Source organism: Lathamus discolor, chromosome 9 (genome assembly GCF_037157495.1).
Source record: "Lathamus discolor isolate bLatDis1 chromosome 9, bLatDis1.hap1, whole genome shotgun sequence".
NCBI lineage: Eukaryota > Metazoa > Chordata > Aves > Psittaciformes > Psittacidae > Lathamus > Lathamus discolor.
The window spans coordinates 4,038,138-4,056,821 of record NC_088892.1 but is presented as its reverse complement, the minus strand read 5'-3'; the positions used below and the strand labels follow the sequence as shown (position 1 = coordinate 4,056,821).

Here is an 18,684-nt window from a genome sequence, read left to right as displayed (position 1 = left end):
TGACAGACCACAGTCCTGACACAGCAGCTCCCCGACTCTTTCACCCGCATGTGATTTACAATTACAGAGCTGTTGATGCTCTGCAGTGGATTTCACTTCAAGTACTGGCTTAAGAAACTTTCTTGCTGCCTTTACGTGTCTCAAGACAGATTTAAAGCACAGAGGGAAAATGAAATTGCAAAGACACGCAACACAACATGTGGGGACCACAGTCCCATGCAATACAGCACCTTGCCACATAATGCCTGCTGCAACACCATGTACAGTACTGCCCAGCGTGGTGAAGCCATGCAACGCAATGCCATGCAGCATCCACCTCTGCAAAGCCACATGCCACACCACTCAACACTCAGTGATGCAAAGCCATGCAATGCAATCCCACCCCACGCAATGCCAACTGCTGCAATGCCATGCAACACATGCAGCACAACGCAGCGCACGCAGCATGCAACACAACACTGCAAAGCCATGCAATGCAACCCCATCCCATGCAATGCCCACTGCTGCAAAGCCATGCAGCTCAAGCCCACCCCGTGCAACACAATGCCCACTACTGCAAAGCCATGCAATGCACGGGCACCCCACAGTTTTCTCAACACGTGTAGGTCTCCTGAATTAATGGGACCAAGAAAGCAGCACTGGAGGCAGCAGCATCCCTCGCTTGCCATGCACAGACGAGGTGCAGTGCGAAGAGCTAAATCGCTTGCAGATTTATGTATAATTTCAAGTTGCTGTTCTGTTTCTCCTACTGCGAGTGCCATTTCTGAGAAAGTGCAGATAGACAGGAGAATAATAAGCTGCAGTTGAGGTGCAGCTTCAGCAGGAGGACACTGGCACTTGCCATTTGGAATGCATTATAGCACTGGCATCTCATCAATAGAGTCTTGCATATTTAGTACTTAGCACTTACAACAATTTTATTTGGGCTTATGGAAAGAGCTCATTTTAATATCCACCCATCTGTGAGTAATTATTTCTGTTATAGTAGCGTTCAGGCCCAACTGGCATCAGCACCATCGGCATACAAAAACAGCGTGTTTCCCCAAGAGTTTAACAAGAGAGCACTTACAACTGCAACTGTCCTATAAAGACAGTTAACTATTTTGAAATTGCATCCAAATCTCACTGTAACGCTGTACTTGTGCACAATGAACTCTGACAGATTACACATCTTCACAGACACACTTACCACTTACTCATTGCACAGAGTTTACTCCGTGCTTTACATCCACACAAACCCCTCAGCCTCTCACATACGGGTTACCTTTAGCAGCCAGACACCTCTAAAAATAACATCCTCCTAAAGTGTTGAAAGACATTAAAATATAAAGTCATTAACATATAATAAGACTGGAATGAGAGCTTTGCATGCTCTGAAGCTCTCAGGGTTTGGCTTCCAGTCAAGAAAAATATATTGGATTAGTACGAGAGCAAAATTAGGATGGTGTGCAGTTTAATTAGCATTACAAGATGCTACATGTGTATGGAAGAGCAGACAAGATTTATAGTATTATGCGGTAAGAAAAATAATGTTAAAAGGTTAGAATAATATCAGTTTGATAAAGCACTACGTACTCTGAGGTTAAGCGAAAGATAACTTTGGAATGCCACCGAGTGTTCTTAAAAACACGGGTTTGAGTGTTTGCCAGTTAACTCATCTAAAGTCGTGGAAAAAACCCTGCAACTTCAGTCACGTGGCAGTCAAGCGCTTACTTTGGCAACAACCACGTTCTCCGTCAAGGAATTCAATAAATGCTGATAAGAAGTCCTAGTCCTTGCACAAAGCTGCGGTGTTTATCCTTCGTGGAGTGAGAAGAAAATAAAAGTATAGAAAAAATACACCAGAAAGCTCAGTTCCAGAAGGGGAAGACAGGGCAGGGCTCGCAGGAGCCTGGAAAAGCAGCAGGCATCGTGGCTCCATGCACACGTTGTTAATTACATCTTGCTCACTTAATGATTTCTACAGCACACACACACTTGGTGCGTGCGCCCCTCAGCATGGGCAGGATGCTGGGGCCAACACCGTCCTGATGTGTTTCCTCTGTTATTTGCAGTTTTCTGTTCCCAAGAAGGTATCAGCATTTCCATATTCCTCCATGAGCTGAAGCCTGCGCACCTCTCCTCCCTGTGCATTGCTGAACTCACTTCATACTGGTCCCCCACTGGCCACAGAACGAGGCTGCCTCCTCTTTCCCTGTGTAGAGAACCCACCTGATGCTGACACAGGCTTTGTGTCAGCAGTTGCAACCTACCTTTATCATGTAAAATATATTCATATTTTCCCAACTGCTGCTTCTCTCCTAGATGTGAGATTTTTCCTTTTTAACCTCTTCACTATTCTCAGTAGCATCCCCAGCACGTTGAGATGTCCTTCCCTGGTGAGATGCGCTTGCAGCCAACCTGTGCTTGGAGACCCCAGAGCTGCAGCTATTTATGTCTTTCCTCACTGACGGTTTCCCCCTTTCCAGTTGGGAACTCCTAAGCTCCAGCCCTCCCAGCCGAACAGCTCGAGAGTGGTGGCATCCCACCACACACAATGGTGTCCAAATCACCTGCTTGGTGTAAGGACGCGGAATGAAACGCACCTGAGCAGCACCATAAATAAATAAGCAAGCCAGGAAGGTGTTGCAGGCAGAGCAGGGCCCCAGCGCTGCACCAGCCCTGCAGCCCCTTCACAGCCAAATGCGATGCTTCCTCCACACACTGTGACTTAAACCTGCAACACACGCAGGGATGCACCTCAAACCCCCTGGGCAACGCTCCCACTGTACCTCATCCTCCAACTAACACAGCAGCCATTGCCATTCTCCTGAAGCTCGGTACCATTTTCTTGTTTAAAAGGAGGAGTTGATGGATTCATGCCAGGTTATGCAAAGAATATTCATAGGCATAGTAGCAGAAATATGTTTTCTATTTGATATCAGGCAACCCCGCTCCAGCCCCCTCTTCCCGGCACAGAACCCAAACCTCACGCCGCCTCAGGAATGTTATCCTCTCAGTCGAGGGATAGGCATTATTAAGATGTAAATGAAGGTTACCAGAGCCCCAACGTGTTATTAGCCAGATAACACACTGTGGTCTCCCTTTATTGCCCTGTAAGAGCTTCCTCCAGCTATAACCAACACCTCCAAGTGTAATTCGAGGGAAAACCCGTGATTAACTGCATGCATAAACACCATCTTCTTTCCGCTCTATGGCCCACCTGCACCCATAGCCTGAGATCAGAAGCCCAGAAGCCCTAAAGCAGGAGCCCTGAGCAGATATTTAAAGGTTTGTGCCCTGCAGAGCTCTGCACAGAGGCTGCTTTCAGAGGAGGCTAATACTGGAGAAGCGTCTCCAACGCAACGCTCCGCTCAAAGCTTTCATCATACTGTCAAGTTTCAGCTCATTCCTGATCCATCACATGCCGGTGCAGCCTCCTGGCTTGGGAAGCAGGAACCAGGCACAAGCATGAAGGTGCATGGATGAGTCTGGGGAGGGAGAAGTCTCTGGAGCTGCATTAATGCCTTTCAGACCCTTTGACGGCATGCTGTGCAAATCACACCGGAATGCCTTGACTCTGGAGCTGGAACTGGGGAAAAAAGGGCAAAATGACTGCACTTTCACATTAGGGAGGCAAAAGACACCAAGGTGCCTCCACAGCTGAGCACCAATTCCCTTCTGCTTTTACACTTAGATGACTCTTGCCTAGACGCTCTGACCAGCCTCCAAAACCCCATTTCAGTACCGAGTTGCTCACACTGGCCTGACAATGCTACTTAGAGAACAAAGAGCAACAGGCACCTGCCCTGTTTTCAGTTATGTTTTCAGTTCCTCATGCCCTGTTTTCAGTTATGACCCTTCAGTGGCAGAGGGTGGACAACAGACTAAGTGTAAATGACAACGGGATGTCCATCTGTCCTCTACAGCCAACAGCCCTTTCCCATGGCCAGTTAGAGGTCAACGGGCCATAACCCTTCTCCAGGTGAAACTGCCCAAAGAACTCACTAAGAATTACTCTGCCACAGCATCCTGACCAGAAACAGAAACAACTATATTGCTCCCTAGATCTTTTCCAAGTAAAGGCAGTGATTAATTTTTACTTAGCACGCATCGACTGAGTTGCAGACTCTCGCTATTATTTCTTTACCTACAACTACAAGCAAAATACCGCTTCACTTCTAAAGCTTTTTTGCTGTAATTTATCAAATGAGCAAGCAGGCTTTTAGGAGACAGATATAAATTAACGGGGTGGTGAATAGCCTAACGACTGCTGGAATCAGAGGGGCCCGACTGTTTCTTCAGCAGATGGAGGGATACAGGTGGGAAAGGGAAGAAAACAAACAGTTTGGGTGTTACATGTGTTGCTTTGGTAGAACTAAACGTACTGGCAGGAAAGCAATGGTATTGTCAGGAACAGTGATGGAAGCACTCCAATGTCCCTCGTTAAAGGCGAGAGATGAAGACCAAGGAACAGACACGTTTGGCACCGATGACGGTGAATGCTGGTAACCCAATTGCTGCTCAGCACATTTCATCAGCTGACTCGGCAGCCTCCCCTGGCCAGCCACCAGCACCCCTACGATGAGTTTGATCTGCCATACCTGACCGATACTTGTTCTCACTGCAAGAGGCAGGCTTTGGCAACTTTTAAGCCCACTTCAGGACGGGCCCGTGCTTCGGTGTTCTCAAGAAAACAAGTTTTTGTAGAAATGCGGCATGACATGGGCTCGCTTGGCGAAAAAGCACAGAAACATTGCTCGCGAGGCTCAGGCGTTACAGGGATGATGGGTTTTGATCTAGTTTAGGCATAAGCTATTTTAATGAGTGGTACATAGCACCCTGCTGCCTGTTCCCCATGAGTGAACGCTAATGAACACACCAACCAACCCACTGGGGTATTCCCCAGCACACCCATCTGGAGGGATTATTTGGAGTTTATGGCACCGGTCAAGGCTGATCGCACCACCGCTCCCCAAGTCACATCTCAGAGGGACAGCAACCGGAGAGCCGATGAATTAAAGCAGCATTAACAAACTTTTCATCTCGGAGCCAAACCGGTGATGCAACACCCCGCAGCTTCTGGGACAAAGATGTGAACTACAATGCCTCAATCTCTGCCATGAAAAATTGCCCTTGTATCTTAAATGAGTTACATATTTGAATACCCTGTAAGATAGGGAAGCAGGGCGTTATTGAGCTGCCAAATCTCACTCCTGTCATGAGGTCATTTCTGGCACACAACCAGGCGAGATTTCAGCCAAAATCTCAGTGATGACCATCGCTTCCCATCCTTCCCCTGCTCCTCTCACTCCTGCCTCAGGTCAGGAAAGGGGGCTGGGGAGGAACCATTAAAACAAAACAAATCAACAACACATTAAAAAGAAAAACCCAAAGCCTCTAAAAATAAAACAGAAAAAAAGGGTCAGGGAAGGGGGTATTTGCTGGTTTTAAAGCAGCTTGTATAATCACAACACATGCAGCCATTCCGCAGCCTCTTCACTGACGATACTTCGCATGGCTGAACACAGCAGAAGGCCTTTTGGAGGGCCTCATCTCAAAACATGGGGTTTGGGATGCTGGGTACCCCCAATGCACCACAACTCTGACCATCCCTGGGAGAGAAACATCATCAATCAGACTGCTTGAAAGGCTTAGTAATTTTTGCTTCATTTAGGTGAGCACGCCTCCTGAGACACGTGCATCGGAATGCACTTTGGATTTAGCAGCAAGCACAACGATGGGTTGGGAAGCAGCTAGGAACCCCCTGACATTTTTACTACATTGATGATAACTTTTTCAGCAAGTCTCTTTGCAAATACCTCATTTATATCTCTATGTTCACAGCACCCCAAGACGCGGAAGGTGGCTGTTTCTAGCTCGCACATCGTCTCACGTGGATGCTGAGGCAGAAAACTCGGTGAGAAACAGGAGAGCAGCACTACTACAAACAGCGTTCATTACACGTTGTCACAGCACCAGTTTCCAAACCGAGCGGTTTCGGTGCCAGCAGTTCAGCTGTGCGCTGCCCGTTAAGCTCAGTGCTTTGCGTGTCCTTACTACGAGGAAACTTTCTCTCACAACCAACTGCTTCAATATGTCCGGAAGAATTTTTCATCTTATGCCTGACAGGCCAGATGTAAAATAAAGAAACAAAGAATTAGCGTTACCTTATCTGGAGTATGTCAGCTGTAGAGAGCGACGCTTGGATCTTCATACGCATCCAGAGACAAATTATCTGACACTGTAATTTATGAATGCCTCAACTATTTACCCTGGTATTTCATTATGCATTCACTGGAAAGAAGAGCTCGAAAGACTAAACAGATCCAGCATGATAACACGAAAGCAACTTCAGCCGCATGCTATTACAAGGCAACCTAAGAATCCCAACACAGCATCGAGCTGCTGCAACTCACTTCATGTTGACACGGATCAAGCACTGAAGGGAGAAAAGTGATGACCAGATAGCTCAGGTTCTCTCCAGTTCAATGCTCTCTTAGGTTTCGTTATTGGAAGCTGCAGAACCCAAGTGCCAACTGGAAGGCATCAGCCAGGCTTCCCCGGGAGCAGCCGAGGCCGGCGCAGCGGAGTGGCTGCCCGTTGCCAAGTCAGAGGAAGAGGCTCCAAACTCGCAGCTTTATCGAAGCTGTTTTTCCCTGCCCCCCCACCCCTCCATCGATAACCAGCAAGGCGAGGACTGCTGGGGCACCGAGGGAGGCCTTTGTGCCTCCACTCCCCCAGACCTTCATTAGGAACCCCCAGCAAAGCCAGCCGGCACCTTTGGGGAGTGGGCCATCTGCTCGTGAGGCTCAAAGGGGAAGAAACTCCTTCATCCAGCTTACCCTGCTTGCAGCACGGTTTCGTGCCTGGAAAAAATGACCTAAGTTTGCGAGCAGAGGCCCCAGCTCTGCTCCTGCTCTCCCAGAGGCTCTCCGGACCAGTGAGTCCCCCCCAGGCACCCCTACTCCCCAGGGCTCCATGCACCAGCGAGGCAAAACAGTGGCAGAATCCAAGTGTTCTGACTTCCAAGCAGCTGGGGGATACAGAGCCACCGAAGGCGGCTGCATCTCGGTTGTGGGGCAGGCGGGGGGGGAATAGCTCAAATAATCAAAACCACCCCAGGAGGACAGAGGCAAGCACCGGGGTGCGCAGGAAACGACACGAGGTCGCGGGACCCCCTCGCCGGGACGGGACCCCCGCGATGGCCGGGGCTCGGCCGCCTGACCCCGGCGGGGGCCGGGCTGTCGGGAGCGGAGCCGACACTGCGGGGCTGTCGCGATGAAGCGACAGGAAAAGGGCGGGCAGCAGGTGGAGCGCCCGCGGTCTCGCCGAGACCCCCGCAGCCCCGGCTGCCCCTCGCACGTCCCGCCCGCGGCGGAGGGAACCCGGCGCTCCGCAGGTTTAACTCCCGACGGCGCGGCCCGGGGCTTCTCCAGACTGCGCTTCAAAGCGCTGCGGGCCGAGGGATGGGGTCGGCACCGCGGGGCTCCGCCACCAGCGCGGGAGCACCCTCAGCCCGGCACCCACCGGCACCCACCTGCTGCTGCCGCCGCTCCGCGCCCTCGGCGAGCCGCTGCGGCCGCCCCGCAGCCGGGGACCCCGGCGCTGCCGCTGTCCCGTCCCGGCGCGGCGAGGCTGCGGGCTGCGGGCCGCGGTCGCGGCGGAGCTCGGAGCGCAGCTCCAGGTAACAGCCCAGCGTCAGGACGTGCAGCGCCAGCGACAGCGCGAAGAAGCCGAGGAAGAGCCGCCAGCTGCCGCCGCCGCAGGCGCAGCCGCCGCGGGGCGCCGCCACTTCCCCCCTGCGCTCCGCGCCCATGGCCGGCGGTGCGGGGCAGCGCGGTGCGGAGCCGAGCGGAGCGGAGCGGCCGGGCGCGGAGCCGCTACTGCTCCATGCTCGGCCGGGGCGCGCCGTGCCGCGCCGCTGCCCCAGCGCCACGCCAGCGGGCGGGGCTCCGAGGGGGCCGAGCCACGCCGGAGCCCCGCCCCGGGGCGGGCAGAGGGAGGGAGGGAGGGAGGGGGGGGAGGGGGGGATGGATGGATGGATGGATGGATGGATGGATGGATGGATGGATGGGGGGATGGATGGATGGATGGATGGATGGATGGATGGATGGATGGATGGAGGGAGGGAGGGAGGGAGGGAGGGATGGATGGAGGGAGGGAGGGAGGGAGGGAGGGAGGGATGGATGGATGGATGGATGGAGGGAGGGAGGGAGGGATGGATGGATGGATAGATGGATGGATGGAGGGAGGGAGGGATGGATGGATGAATGGAGGGAGGGAGGGAGGGAGGGATGGATGGATGGATAGATGGATGGATGGAGGGAGGGAGGGATGGATGGATGAATGGAGGGAGGGAGGGAGGGAGGGATGGATGGATGAATGGAGGGAGGGAGGGAGGGAGGGATGGATGGACTGTTAAGCACAAATACACAAATAAGGGCATCACCAGCAGAGACAAAGATGTCATCATGCCACTCTACTTGGCACTTGTCAGGCCACACCTGAAACACTGTTCCATTTTGGTCCGCGCTATACAAAAAGGATGTGGACAGGCTGGAATGGGTCTAGAGAAAATCCTAGACAAGGCAGCCATGTGGTGAAAGGCTTGAGGTGGGCTTTTTCAGCCTAGAAAAAAGGTGGCTCATGGGAGACCTTATCACCATGTTCCAGTATTTAAAGGATGTCCACAAAGAAGATGGAGACTTCCTTTACACAAGGAGTCACAAGGGGTGATGGGCACAAGTTACTCCTGGGGAGGTTCCAACTGGACACAAGAGGAAAATTCTTCCCAATGAGAACAATCAGCCATTGGAATAAATTCCCCAGGGAAGTAGCGGACTTCCCAAAGCTGGACACTGGACAGGCTGCTGAGACACCCACTCTAGGTCACGCTTGCCTAGAAGCATTAGACCAGATGATCCTTGAGGTCCCTTCCAACCTGGCATTCCGTGACTCTAGGATTCTATGAAATACAGGCTGTGAGGAGACTGGGCTGAGAGCAGACTGAGAAGGATTTGGGGTGCAGGTTAACAAGAAGCTCATCATGACCCAGCAACAGGCACTCGCAGCCCAGAAAGCCAACCGTATCCTGGGCTTCATCGAAAGAAGCATGAGCAGCAGGTCGAAGGAGGGGATTCTCCCCCTCTACTCTGCTCTTGTAAGAACCCCTTCCATCCTTCCCCCTCCCTCAGTACTGCATTCAGCTATGGGGCCCCAAACACAAGAGCTCTTGGAGTGAGTCCAGAAGAGGCCACAAAGATGATCAGGGGCTGAAGCACCTCTGCTCTGGAGCCCGGCTGAGAGACCTGGGCTTGTTCAGCGTGGAGAAGAAAAAGGTGTGGGGACACCTTAGAGCATGTCCCAATGCCTAAAGGGGCTACAAGAAACCTGGGGAAGGGCTTTTAACAAGAGCATGTAGGTATATAGGATAAGGGGGATGTCTTTAAACCAACATAGGGGAGATTTCTATTAGATATTAGGAAGAAATTCCTCCCTGTGGGGATGGTGATGCCCTGGCAGAGGGTGCCCAGAGAAGCTGTGGCTGCCCCATCCCTGGCAGTGCTCAAGGCCAGGTTGGACACAGGGGCTTGGAGCAAGCTGCTCCAGTGGAAGGGGTCCCTGCCCGGGGCAGGGGCTGGAGCTGGATGAGCCTTGAGGTCAGACCATTCTGCGATCCTATGATTCTGTTATGGCACGTCTGGAGCCACAGCTGCTTCTCCAGGCAGCCTTTTCTTTGTATTTGCACTACACACTGCCGGTCAGAGATGCAGTTTCTTTGACACAAGACATTGTGGATGCTGAGAGCTCCCAGGAGATGGGATGCCTGTGCAGGAGCAGAGCCCCCTGAGGGGTAATCAACACCCATCAGTGCCCGTGCTCCCACCATGTGCCACATCACCTGCTCGCAAGGCATCCTTCAGCAGCTGCAGCAAGCACTCCGTTGGGCTGCCAGATCCCTGGTGTGGGCCAACATCATCTTTGTTCTTTCCCTAAAGCAAATAGAGCAAAGAGTTACATGAAGCTGAAAACAACCAGTTGGGCAGTTGCTTGGCACTGGTTGTACATCGCTAGCATGGGAAGCAAGATAGACGGGGCTGGGAGCCGAGAGCTTGTCGCAGAGGAAGGGCAGTTTGCTGCAGTCCCATGGGACTGTGAACACCCTGCAGTGGGGTCCCAATAGGTAAATAGTCTCTTGAAATGAGTTTCATTGCCAGTTGGCTGAAGATTCTCCACAGTGAGAAACCGGAGGAGAATTTCTAAGAGCAGATAACAAAGGTGCCCAGAACCCAGGGCTCAGCAGGCAGACTTTAGTTCCGGCTAAATGGAAGGGCAATGCAGCTGAGCACTGGGTGCCCGGTAGGTTTTTGACTGCGTTGATGCAACTATTGATGCCTTCTCCAGCTTTTTAAAGGTTGATTCTGACTGCTAGAAACAAATCGGAGGCTGAAAGCTGCTTGGGGAAAAGCTATCACGGAAGAAATGTGGGGTTTTGAGAGGGAAGCATGTGACCTTCAAGAAAGCATGAGTAATCCATGCGTTTGGGGTTGTATCCCTCAGAAAACAAGGGGTAGGGGAAGACATCCAGGGAGTCGCCAGTTTCCTATTGGAATTGGGATAATGGCACATCTGCAGACCAGCCCAATGCAGAAATGAGATAGAAAGAATAGCATGAGATCAGCTTGGTCATCTCAAACACAATAAGCAACACGCACTGAAAATATAAATCAGACCAGTCCCTAACACCAACTGTCAAAACCAACATGAGCATGTGGGGACAGAGCTGCAAGGAGCAAGGCTCCAACCATGGGGGAGTGCAAGGACAGGCAGCAAGTGGTCTGGGAGATAAGGAAACATCAGCAAGTATGTCAGTGAGCAAGGAGAGAAAAAATGGGTGGCTCTCCTCAGCAAGGAGGAACACGAGCAGCTCGTACAGCTGAAATGGAAGCGAACAGAAGGGTTGGGACTATTCAAGTGAGAAATGGTATTCAGAATGAGACCATTCACATTTCACTCAGGCAACTGCTAACACCAGTGACAGGTAAGACCAGGGAAGGTGGAGGAGACATAGAAACATGAGGATTTCTGCAAAGAGCTGGGCCTGATGAAGATGGTGCTTTAGCCGTATCATAAGAGGTTATCACTGGGAATTCGCAGGGACAGGGAGAGTTTAAAAGCCCGCGTGAGGATGAATAAAATGTTGGGATATTATTACACAGCTTGGCTAAATATCCCACAAACCTTGCATGTAATCAAGGTGTTTGTGAGCACCTGGACGGCAAGATGGAAAGGAAGAGAGCTAATGGGGATTTGCTGAGGGTGATGTTGTCAGGTCGGGCTGACCTCGCTGGTGAGCAGGCACAGCAAAGCTGGCAATGGCTGTATCCGGATTCCCATGGTGCTTTGACATTCCTGCTGCTGACCAGCTCCCTCCTCCCTGGAGGGCCCACCAGCCCCTGGGCTTTGCAAGCGCAGATGAGGGAGGAAGACAGGAACCCCCAGCTGAGCAAGGGAGATTCCTTGAATGAGCAGTTGCACTGCAGGGAGCAGTTTAGTGGTAGTTCACAGTCGAGGAAGCAAAATATCAAAAGGAGCTCTGCAAAAGTCTTTGCTGGTTCTATTACCAAGCAGTGTTTTGTCTTGATAATGAAAAGAGAGAGAGACCAGTAAGGTTCTCCATGATGCCGGCATGCCACAGGATGCGAGGAAGTTCGAATACAGTGTGTAGGAATTATCTCCAGAAACTGAAGAATTGGCCTGAAGAAAATACGATACGATTGAAAGAATAAAAATAAAGGGGGGGGGGAAGTGCAAAGGTCTTAATGGAAGGAAGCAGCGCGGCTGAGGCAGGGGTGGCTAGGTGGCACTGCTGAGGAGCGCTTCCAGCTGGGTTTAGATCAAGCAGAGCAGATCGTCAGTGCTGGGGAAGCAAGCACCGAGAGGGAATGTTCCACTTACTGTCAGATCGGAAGGGCAACAGCACCAAGGACTGCACCAAATTCCCCGGGCTCACAGCTCTGGGTGATGCTCCTCTGGCACATCAAGGCTGATGTGCTGCAGGAAGGTCTTGCGTGCCCTGAGATGCGTGGGGCTGCGCGCAGTGAGCCCAGGTTCAGCTGCATGGCTCTCAGTGCTGGGTTGCAGGGTTGCGAGGTCCCTTGCAGCTCTGCATGCCCATGCTCCATCACCCCACTGGTGGGGTGACCTTCACACGAGGCTGTCCTTCCCAGGAAAGTCTTCTGAGTCCTGGAACAGATTGCCTGGGAATTTGTGGGGTCTTCATCACTCAGTATTTCATAGAATACAGCAATAAAATATGCTATTGTTGCTGTTTATCCTGCCTCTGGGGGGGAGGATGAACTAGGTGGCCTCTTTGTAGTGCTTCCTAGCTGTATATTTCTTCAGTAGGGTTTTTTTCTTTAAGGCCTGTGTAATAGTAATGAAATCACACAAGAGACTGTTTTCATTTAAGCTAGAAATATTTCCCTAATATTTGTGAATTAAAACCTGGAAGCATTAACCACTGCCAAGCCGAACAGCTCAAAAGCAAGAAGCTAAAAGCAAAGGAACCATCTGTAAAAAAATCTGTAATTATTTTAGGACAATTTGTATCTATTTGAATGCTTAGGGTTGTCACTGTTTTCCAAGATCAGGATCCAGATTATTTAAAGGCAATCATACATTGACCTACCCCATCTTGCAATAGCCTTGTTCTGTCTTCAAGAGTAATTTATGTTACTTTTAAGATTCATCTTACAGGTCAAGCAAGCTCAGAGGTCCCTGAAGTACTTTGTACTGATTATGTTCATAGATACTTAAAGACAGGTCCATAATGCAAGTGCCTGAAGTCCAAGCTGTTTAGCTGGGTCAATCAGTTGTTAACTGTACATAACAAGTGAAATCACCATTTCTACTCAGATCTCATTAGGGGCATTTGCCAAATCCCCAAATAAAGGTACTTCTGCCTCCCAGAGAAGATCATGGTGCAGTGCCCTACCAATTAAGAAGAAATCCTATCTGATGATGTGATTGATATATATTATGTGCCATCCCGGACCTGAGAGAGGTCCTCATGCACTGACCATGTGGCACTGCCCAGAAACAGAGGTTTTGCACTGTTTTCTCCAGCCTCTCACTCGCCACGGCTGCAGAAATGACGATGGATTCGTATTTCTTGGATGCAAAATGCTTGGATTCTTCAAAGCGTTAGGAATGGACTCGCAATGCTTTGGACGGGCTGACCAAAGGCAGGGTCCACAACAGGGAAATAGAGAGCAGTCGACAGAGTCCTCTGGAGTGTGAGCAGAGGCTGAAGAGGGGAACAACGCACAGAGGCCACATCTCTAATGCTGGGGGGGCTTCTTCTCTCCATTCCTGAACTTGCTGGGTTCTCTTCAGCATCACAGTGCAACAGAACCTTTCCATCCACACGGGATTTAACCAAATATGGGAGGAGAACCTGCTATAGCAGCCATGTCACTTTAGATCTCCCTTTTCTTTTGGAATAGGTAAAACTGTCCCAGCAGAACACAGGGCACCTTATGGCAGGTCCAAGCGCCAGTTGCTGTGCATATTTAACAGATCAGGGGATCTCTTAGAAGGATGTTGTAAAGAAGATTTTTAGCCCATTTTCCATTTACATTTTGGCAACAGCTGTAACATTTGCAGCAGCAATGGAGCAGGTTTTAGCATGTGTGACCTAAAAGCTTTGGAATTCATGACTTTCCTTTGAAGAAAGCTCCGCTAAATTGCAGGAAAGCCATCTCTTTTACTCTCTTGGTGATGTTAGCAACAACATCAATACAATAAAGTCTCCTGAAACCTGAAGTCACGGCATACCGATGGTGTGTCCTCAAATGTATTTATAAGCCCTTAGGACGAAGGATCCTGAATTTTATAAAGCCTCCACACATCGCTGCAGCTGCAATTATTTCTCCTCAGTGAGAGGCGAGACATTTCATACAATCTGGTTTATTTAAGATTCTCTTCTCAATAACTATGAGCTCTGCCTGTGCAGTAAAGGTAGCTCTTTGTGTCCAAGCACTTCCATAGGGGCACAGACTGAACATCATGCTCGCGTTATCAGGGCAACATGTACTAAGCAATGGCATTCATTTGATGCCTCTTTCCTGGCTCCATCTATGACTTTTCTGAGATTGTTTTCTCTCGGGACATCACCATCTCTGACCATTCGCTGTCCCTCCCATCTTACTCTATGAATACTTGTAACTGCTGTTTAAAATGACACCGAGCTCCTCAGCCCTCTCCTCAAACTCTCCTGCACCAGGACTGTCCCATTTCCCCACTTGACCGGCAGTCACTGTAACAGGCTTCGACAAGATGTGCAAGACGGAGGATGATCAGGAAACACTCGATATCCCAGTGTCAGCTCGGCAGCTGCTGCTTTTGAAGCCTGGATTATTTTCTCCCTCGCAAGCACTGGCAGTGTTCACAGAGCACAGCACACACAGCATCACTCCAGGGGCCATTTTACATCATTAACCACGAAAAAAAGGAAAAGCAAAACCTACCCCCATGTATTGACTGACATTTTTTCCTTCAAGGTGCACAAGTAATTATCAACAAGCAATAGCAACAACCAAACAGTTAGCTATGCTTGTGTTCTTTCTACAGAGAGAGGAAAACACTCAGGTCTATCAGTTCTTACTGTGCTTATTTTCATGTGTTCTTCCCCCTGTACTACTGACTTCTAAGAATTAGCAGCACATCGACACCTAGCTTTCCTGTATAGACAAGGTTTTGCTTTGCTTTCTGTTTAAAAGGAAGATGGAGGCCCGATGGCTCAGCCAGCTTTGCTATTTCACTTCGTTACAGAGTATACAAGGAGGAGGTTTGGCCAGAGAATCCTAAATTATGTCTAAACGCAGCTTCTTCTAGAGATGGTAACTAGGATGTTGCTCTTGGTTCTGTTGTATGTTTATTTATATGTTATTTGGTGATAATGAAGAACAAATGTTAGGAATCTATTCAGTTCTAAAACTTTTATAGACTTATTGTCTTTATTGTCAACTGTGCAACTGTATCTCAGCCTCCCCCTCCCTCAGACACATGGAAGTGCAGCCGGTGACCAGTGTCAGCTGTGCTCTTACTCATCCTGGCTGGAACAATGATATTCCACACCACATTATACAACCTCCCCGGTACTCATCGCCCCCGACCCCCTAGCTCCCCGCATCCCAGGTCACTCAGGCGAGCAGGCAGTGGAGAAGTGTTCCAAGTTATTGTCCTGGAGAGGCAGTTGCAGGATTTGCTGTTGCCAGTGAAAGAGGATATGATCTTTGCCTTGAGGAATATACATGATATAGGACAGACACCCTTTCAGAAAGCCCCAGCGCCTGCTTTGCCCCATGTATCGGTAACACTCGCTCACCAACGGCCCGCACGGAAACAGGGAGGAGGGAGCCGCACTGTTCAGCTAATGCTTAGTTTGGAGGACCAAGAGGACGGCGCTCCTCTCCTCTGCCCATTGCCAGAGGACAACAGGGGCTTTCCCAGGCTCCAGCATTCCTGGTGCAGGCATTTGCCTGACCTGCCCACCAAGGAGCATGGCTCTGGGTTTGGTGCTCCCCAGGGGGACCTGCGGAGCCACTGTCCGGGTAGGAGACCCCTGAAACACAACCCTTCCCACCTAAACCAGCATGCAGCCGCCCTCAGAGCAGACACAGATGGGTCTTGCAGCGCGCTTTGCCCATAGAGGGGCTCAGGCTGTGGCCCTGATCTGCCTGCAAATCATTTCAGTCACCTTCATAGAATCCCAGCCTGGTTTGGGTTGGAACGGAGCTTAAAGCTCATCCAGTTCCAACCCCTGCCACGGGCAGGGACCCCTTCCACTGGAGCAGCTTGCTCCAAGCCCCTGTGTCCAGCCTGGCCTTGAGCGCTGCCAGGGATGGGGCAGCCACAGCTCCTCTGGGCACCCTGTGCCAGCGCCTCAGCACCCTCACTTTATATTTGTCTCTGTTAATGCACTGCACAAATTACCTCTTTGGAGAAGCAGCCCTGATTAAATTATTGCTCACAGAAATTACATCTTTAAAGCAAGAGAAGCAGAAGCCAAAGAGGCTGAAAATACACACACACGCCATAAACCTTGCGTAAGGGTTTTCCAGGACATCTCCTGTCAGATTTCCCTCTATCTGGCACAGATGCTACGCTCATGAAACAAGCATTTCAACCTGTGCATAGGGAAAGCCTATCCACAAAATACAGTACAACGTCAGCTAATTCTAAGTGGCATAAGCTCAGTTTCTGTGAAGTACACGAGCTCAAGCACTGCCCTGTGCTCACATCTCGCTTTGCTGATACAGCCCACTCTAAAGGCTCTTCCCAGCCCAGCTGAGCTGCACCGCCCTGGCCCTGCAACCCCATCTTATTGCTCATTGTACCTGAAGGTTTGGTCCTTACTGGACTAAACCCACATGCTTTCTGCACCCCCAAGGAAAGCCACAGACTCTTCTTGAACTGCTGCAGTTCCTCGGGGTATTTCTAGATGTCCATCAGGACAGCGGCTGTGGCACGGCTCTTACCAAGCCTTGCTTTGGGGTGCCCTGTGGGACTGACCAATGCCCCATCTCCCCATTGCTGATCCTTTTTCACGGAGCAGGGACTCCCAGGACTGATGGCCTCACATGCAGCCAGCTCATGAAGCACCATCACTTGTCACAAGGGAAGCACTGTGGGCTTCATTCAGTGTGTCTCCTAGCCTGTTTGTCTTCCAGAACCATCCCTGAAAGCCACCAGCCCCAGGTCCCTGCAAGGAATGCTCATCCTGCCCTTCCTCAAGTGTATCTGGCCTGCAGCTTCCGTATCTGTGACACGTTGTGCATACGTACTAATGGTGCTTCATTATTAGCATTGAAAAGCCCAGGGTCTTGAGGAGGCCTTAGCCCTGCCTTTCTCAAGTCAGCTTTCAGTCTGGTACAATAACACACCATATATCTCTGGTCGCAGCTGCACAGATGATTCCAGCTGCTATGTGCAGCTCCTCCAGGCTAAGCATTAAAAAAAGTAATAAATAAAAAATGAATATTATTGAAGAAAAACGAAAACCAGAATGAAAACCAGCCAGATTGCAGTGGGGTTTGGTAGCACAGTGACCAGCATGTCCTTGAGCCCGATGAACACAGCTGCACGCATGAATACACTGCCTCTCAGCAGCGTTGCCTTGACAGCCAGTGCAAAGCGCAGTGCCAGATGTGGAGGCACTGAGATAGGGGAGCAAAGCCCCCCTGTCCCCTACATTCCTGAAGACCAGTGGTTTCTCTCTGCACACTAAAGCTGTCTCTGCAGAGGAGCCAGCGGGGAGGAGTCAGTAGCAATTGGGAGCCACAGACTAGGGTCTTCCCACGTAATTCTGGGCTAAACTTGAACGAAGCATCTTGGGGTTGGTCAGGGCAAAAAGCTGAAGCCCTGGCTTTGAAAAGGGTAAAGCTGAGGAATTTGTGTCAAAGCAGGAGCAGTCATAAGCAGGACATATGGAACTGTCTTTTTCAGCTCACTTAAACTACTGCAAACTGAGCAGCCGAGGCCCTGGTCCATCTAGAGGACCTCTTTGTAAGTGGCTTTGTTTCCAGGTGACCTGGGATTTCAGTGATTTGCAACCTCGAGACTGCTAATATTACACAACAGCAATAACCAGGGGAAGGAAAACGCAAGTGTTTGTTCTTAGATGCATGCCAGCCGTTGCAGACTGAGGCGAGGAGAAAGATCACAGGGCTCAGACGTAACATCCTATACTAACACCGCCTTAAACCAGCAATTTCCTCTGTGGAGCCCATGTCAGATCAAGGCTTGATAAAGTACCGTGTCTGAGCATAGGTTAGAGGATCTGGGAAGGGGCAGAAGCCATCTGTTATGGTATGGAATAGTGAAAATCAAATTGCTTATTATAAAGGCATATTTCAATCAGTGAACAGATACGGCCCTAATGAGTGCCATTTGCCTTCATCTCTTCTTACAGGTCCAGGAGTCACGGCTCCATCAGCTCTGGATTGCTAGCTTAGGGGAGTGCTGCATTTCTAGGCTAGACCGGCCAATTGTAAACTCGTGTGTTTCATCTCAGAATAAAAAGTGATGCTTGAAAAACAGCAAACCATGTCATTTTTGAAAGAACTAATTCGGTTGTGATTTGAAATAACATACTTTTGGATGTGCAGGCCAGCTTCTCTGGATCAGTTGGCTGAAGGTATCTGCTTTATTTCAAAGAGATCTGAAGAGGTAGGACTTGACAGCTCTTTGTGGAAATCTTTCCTATCTCCTTTGTATATCTAAATTACATTTATTGATATACAATGTTGACATTTTTGTAATACTTCTGAATCTCATAACCTTCTGTTTCAAATTCACAGCCTTCTACTTCTTAAGCTATTATTATTTTTACCAGTCCCAAGGGTGTGCTAGAGCCTCTTTGGTACAAATTAGAAAGGCTTTTATGAAAAACTTACAGTTTACATAAAAGAGGTTTTCTCTTTGGCTTCCTAACTCCACCATCCCTAATGCCAATGTAGTGACAGCTTCTAGCATAGACTCACCCAAAACGGGTCTCCACGGCATCTGGTGTTTTAACACTGATGCTAGCCTTGTTCACAACTAGGCTCAGAGGATCTGAAATGGTGCTAGAAAAAGCAGCAATGTTCCCCAAGAGGGAAAAAAAAAGCCAAATGTTGACAAGCTTGTGAATATAAA

At 50.0% G+C, this 18,684-nt stretch overlaps 1 protein-coding gene across 5 annotated transcripts in view; it reads right to left on the bottom strand.

Moving 5' to 3' along the window:
- EDA (ectodysplasin A) overlaps window positions 1-7,828 on the bottom strand; it is a 71,067-nt gene extending 63,239 nt beyond the window's left edge. For all 5 annotated transcript variants that reach the window (XM_065689427.1, XM_065689428.1, XM_065689429.1 and 2 more), the window contains exon 1: window positions 7,520-7,828. In XM_065689427.1, the coding sequence (XP_065545499.1) occupies window positions 7,520-7,798 (279 nt within the window). In that variant the 5' untranslated portion in view covers window positions 7,799-7,828. The remainder of the gene's footprint in view (window positions 1-7,519) is intronic.
- Window positions 7,829-18,684: the final 10,856 nt, after the last annotated feature.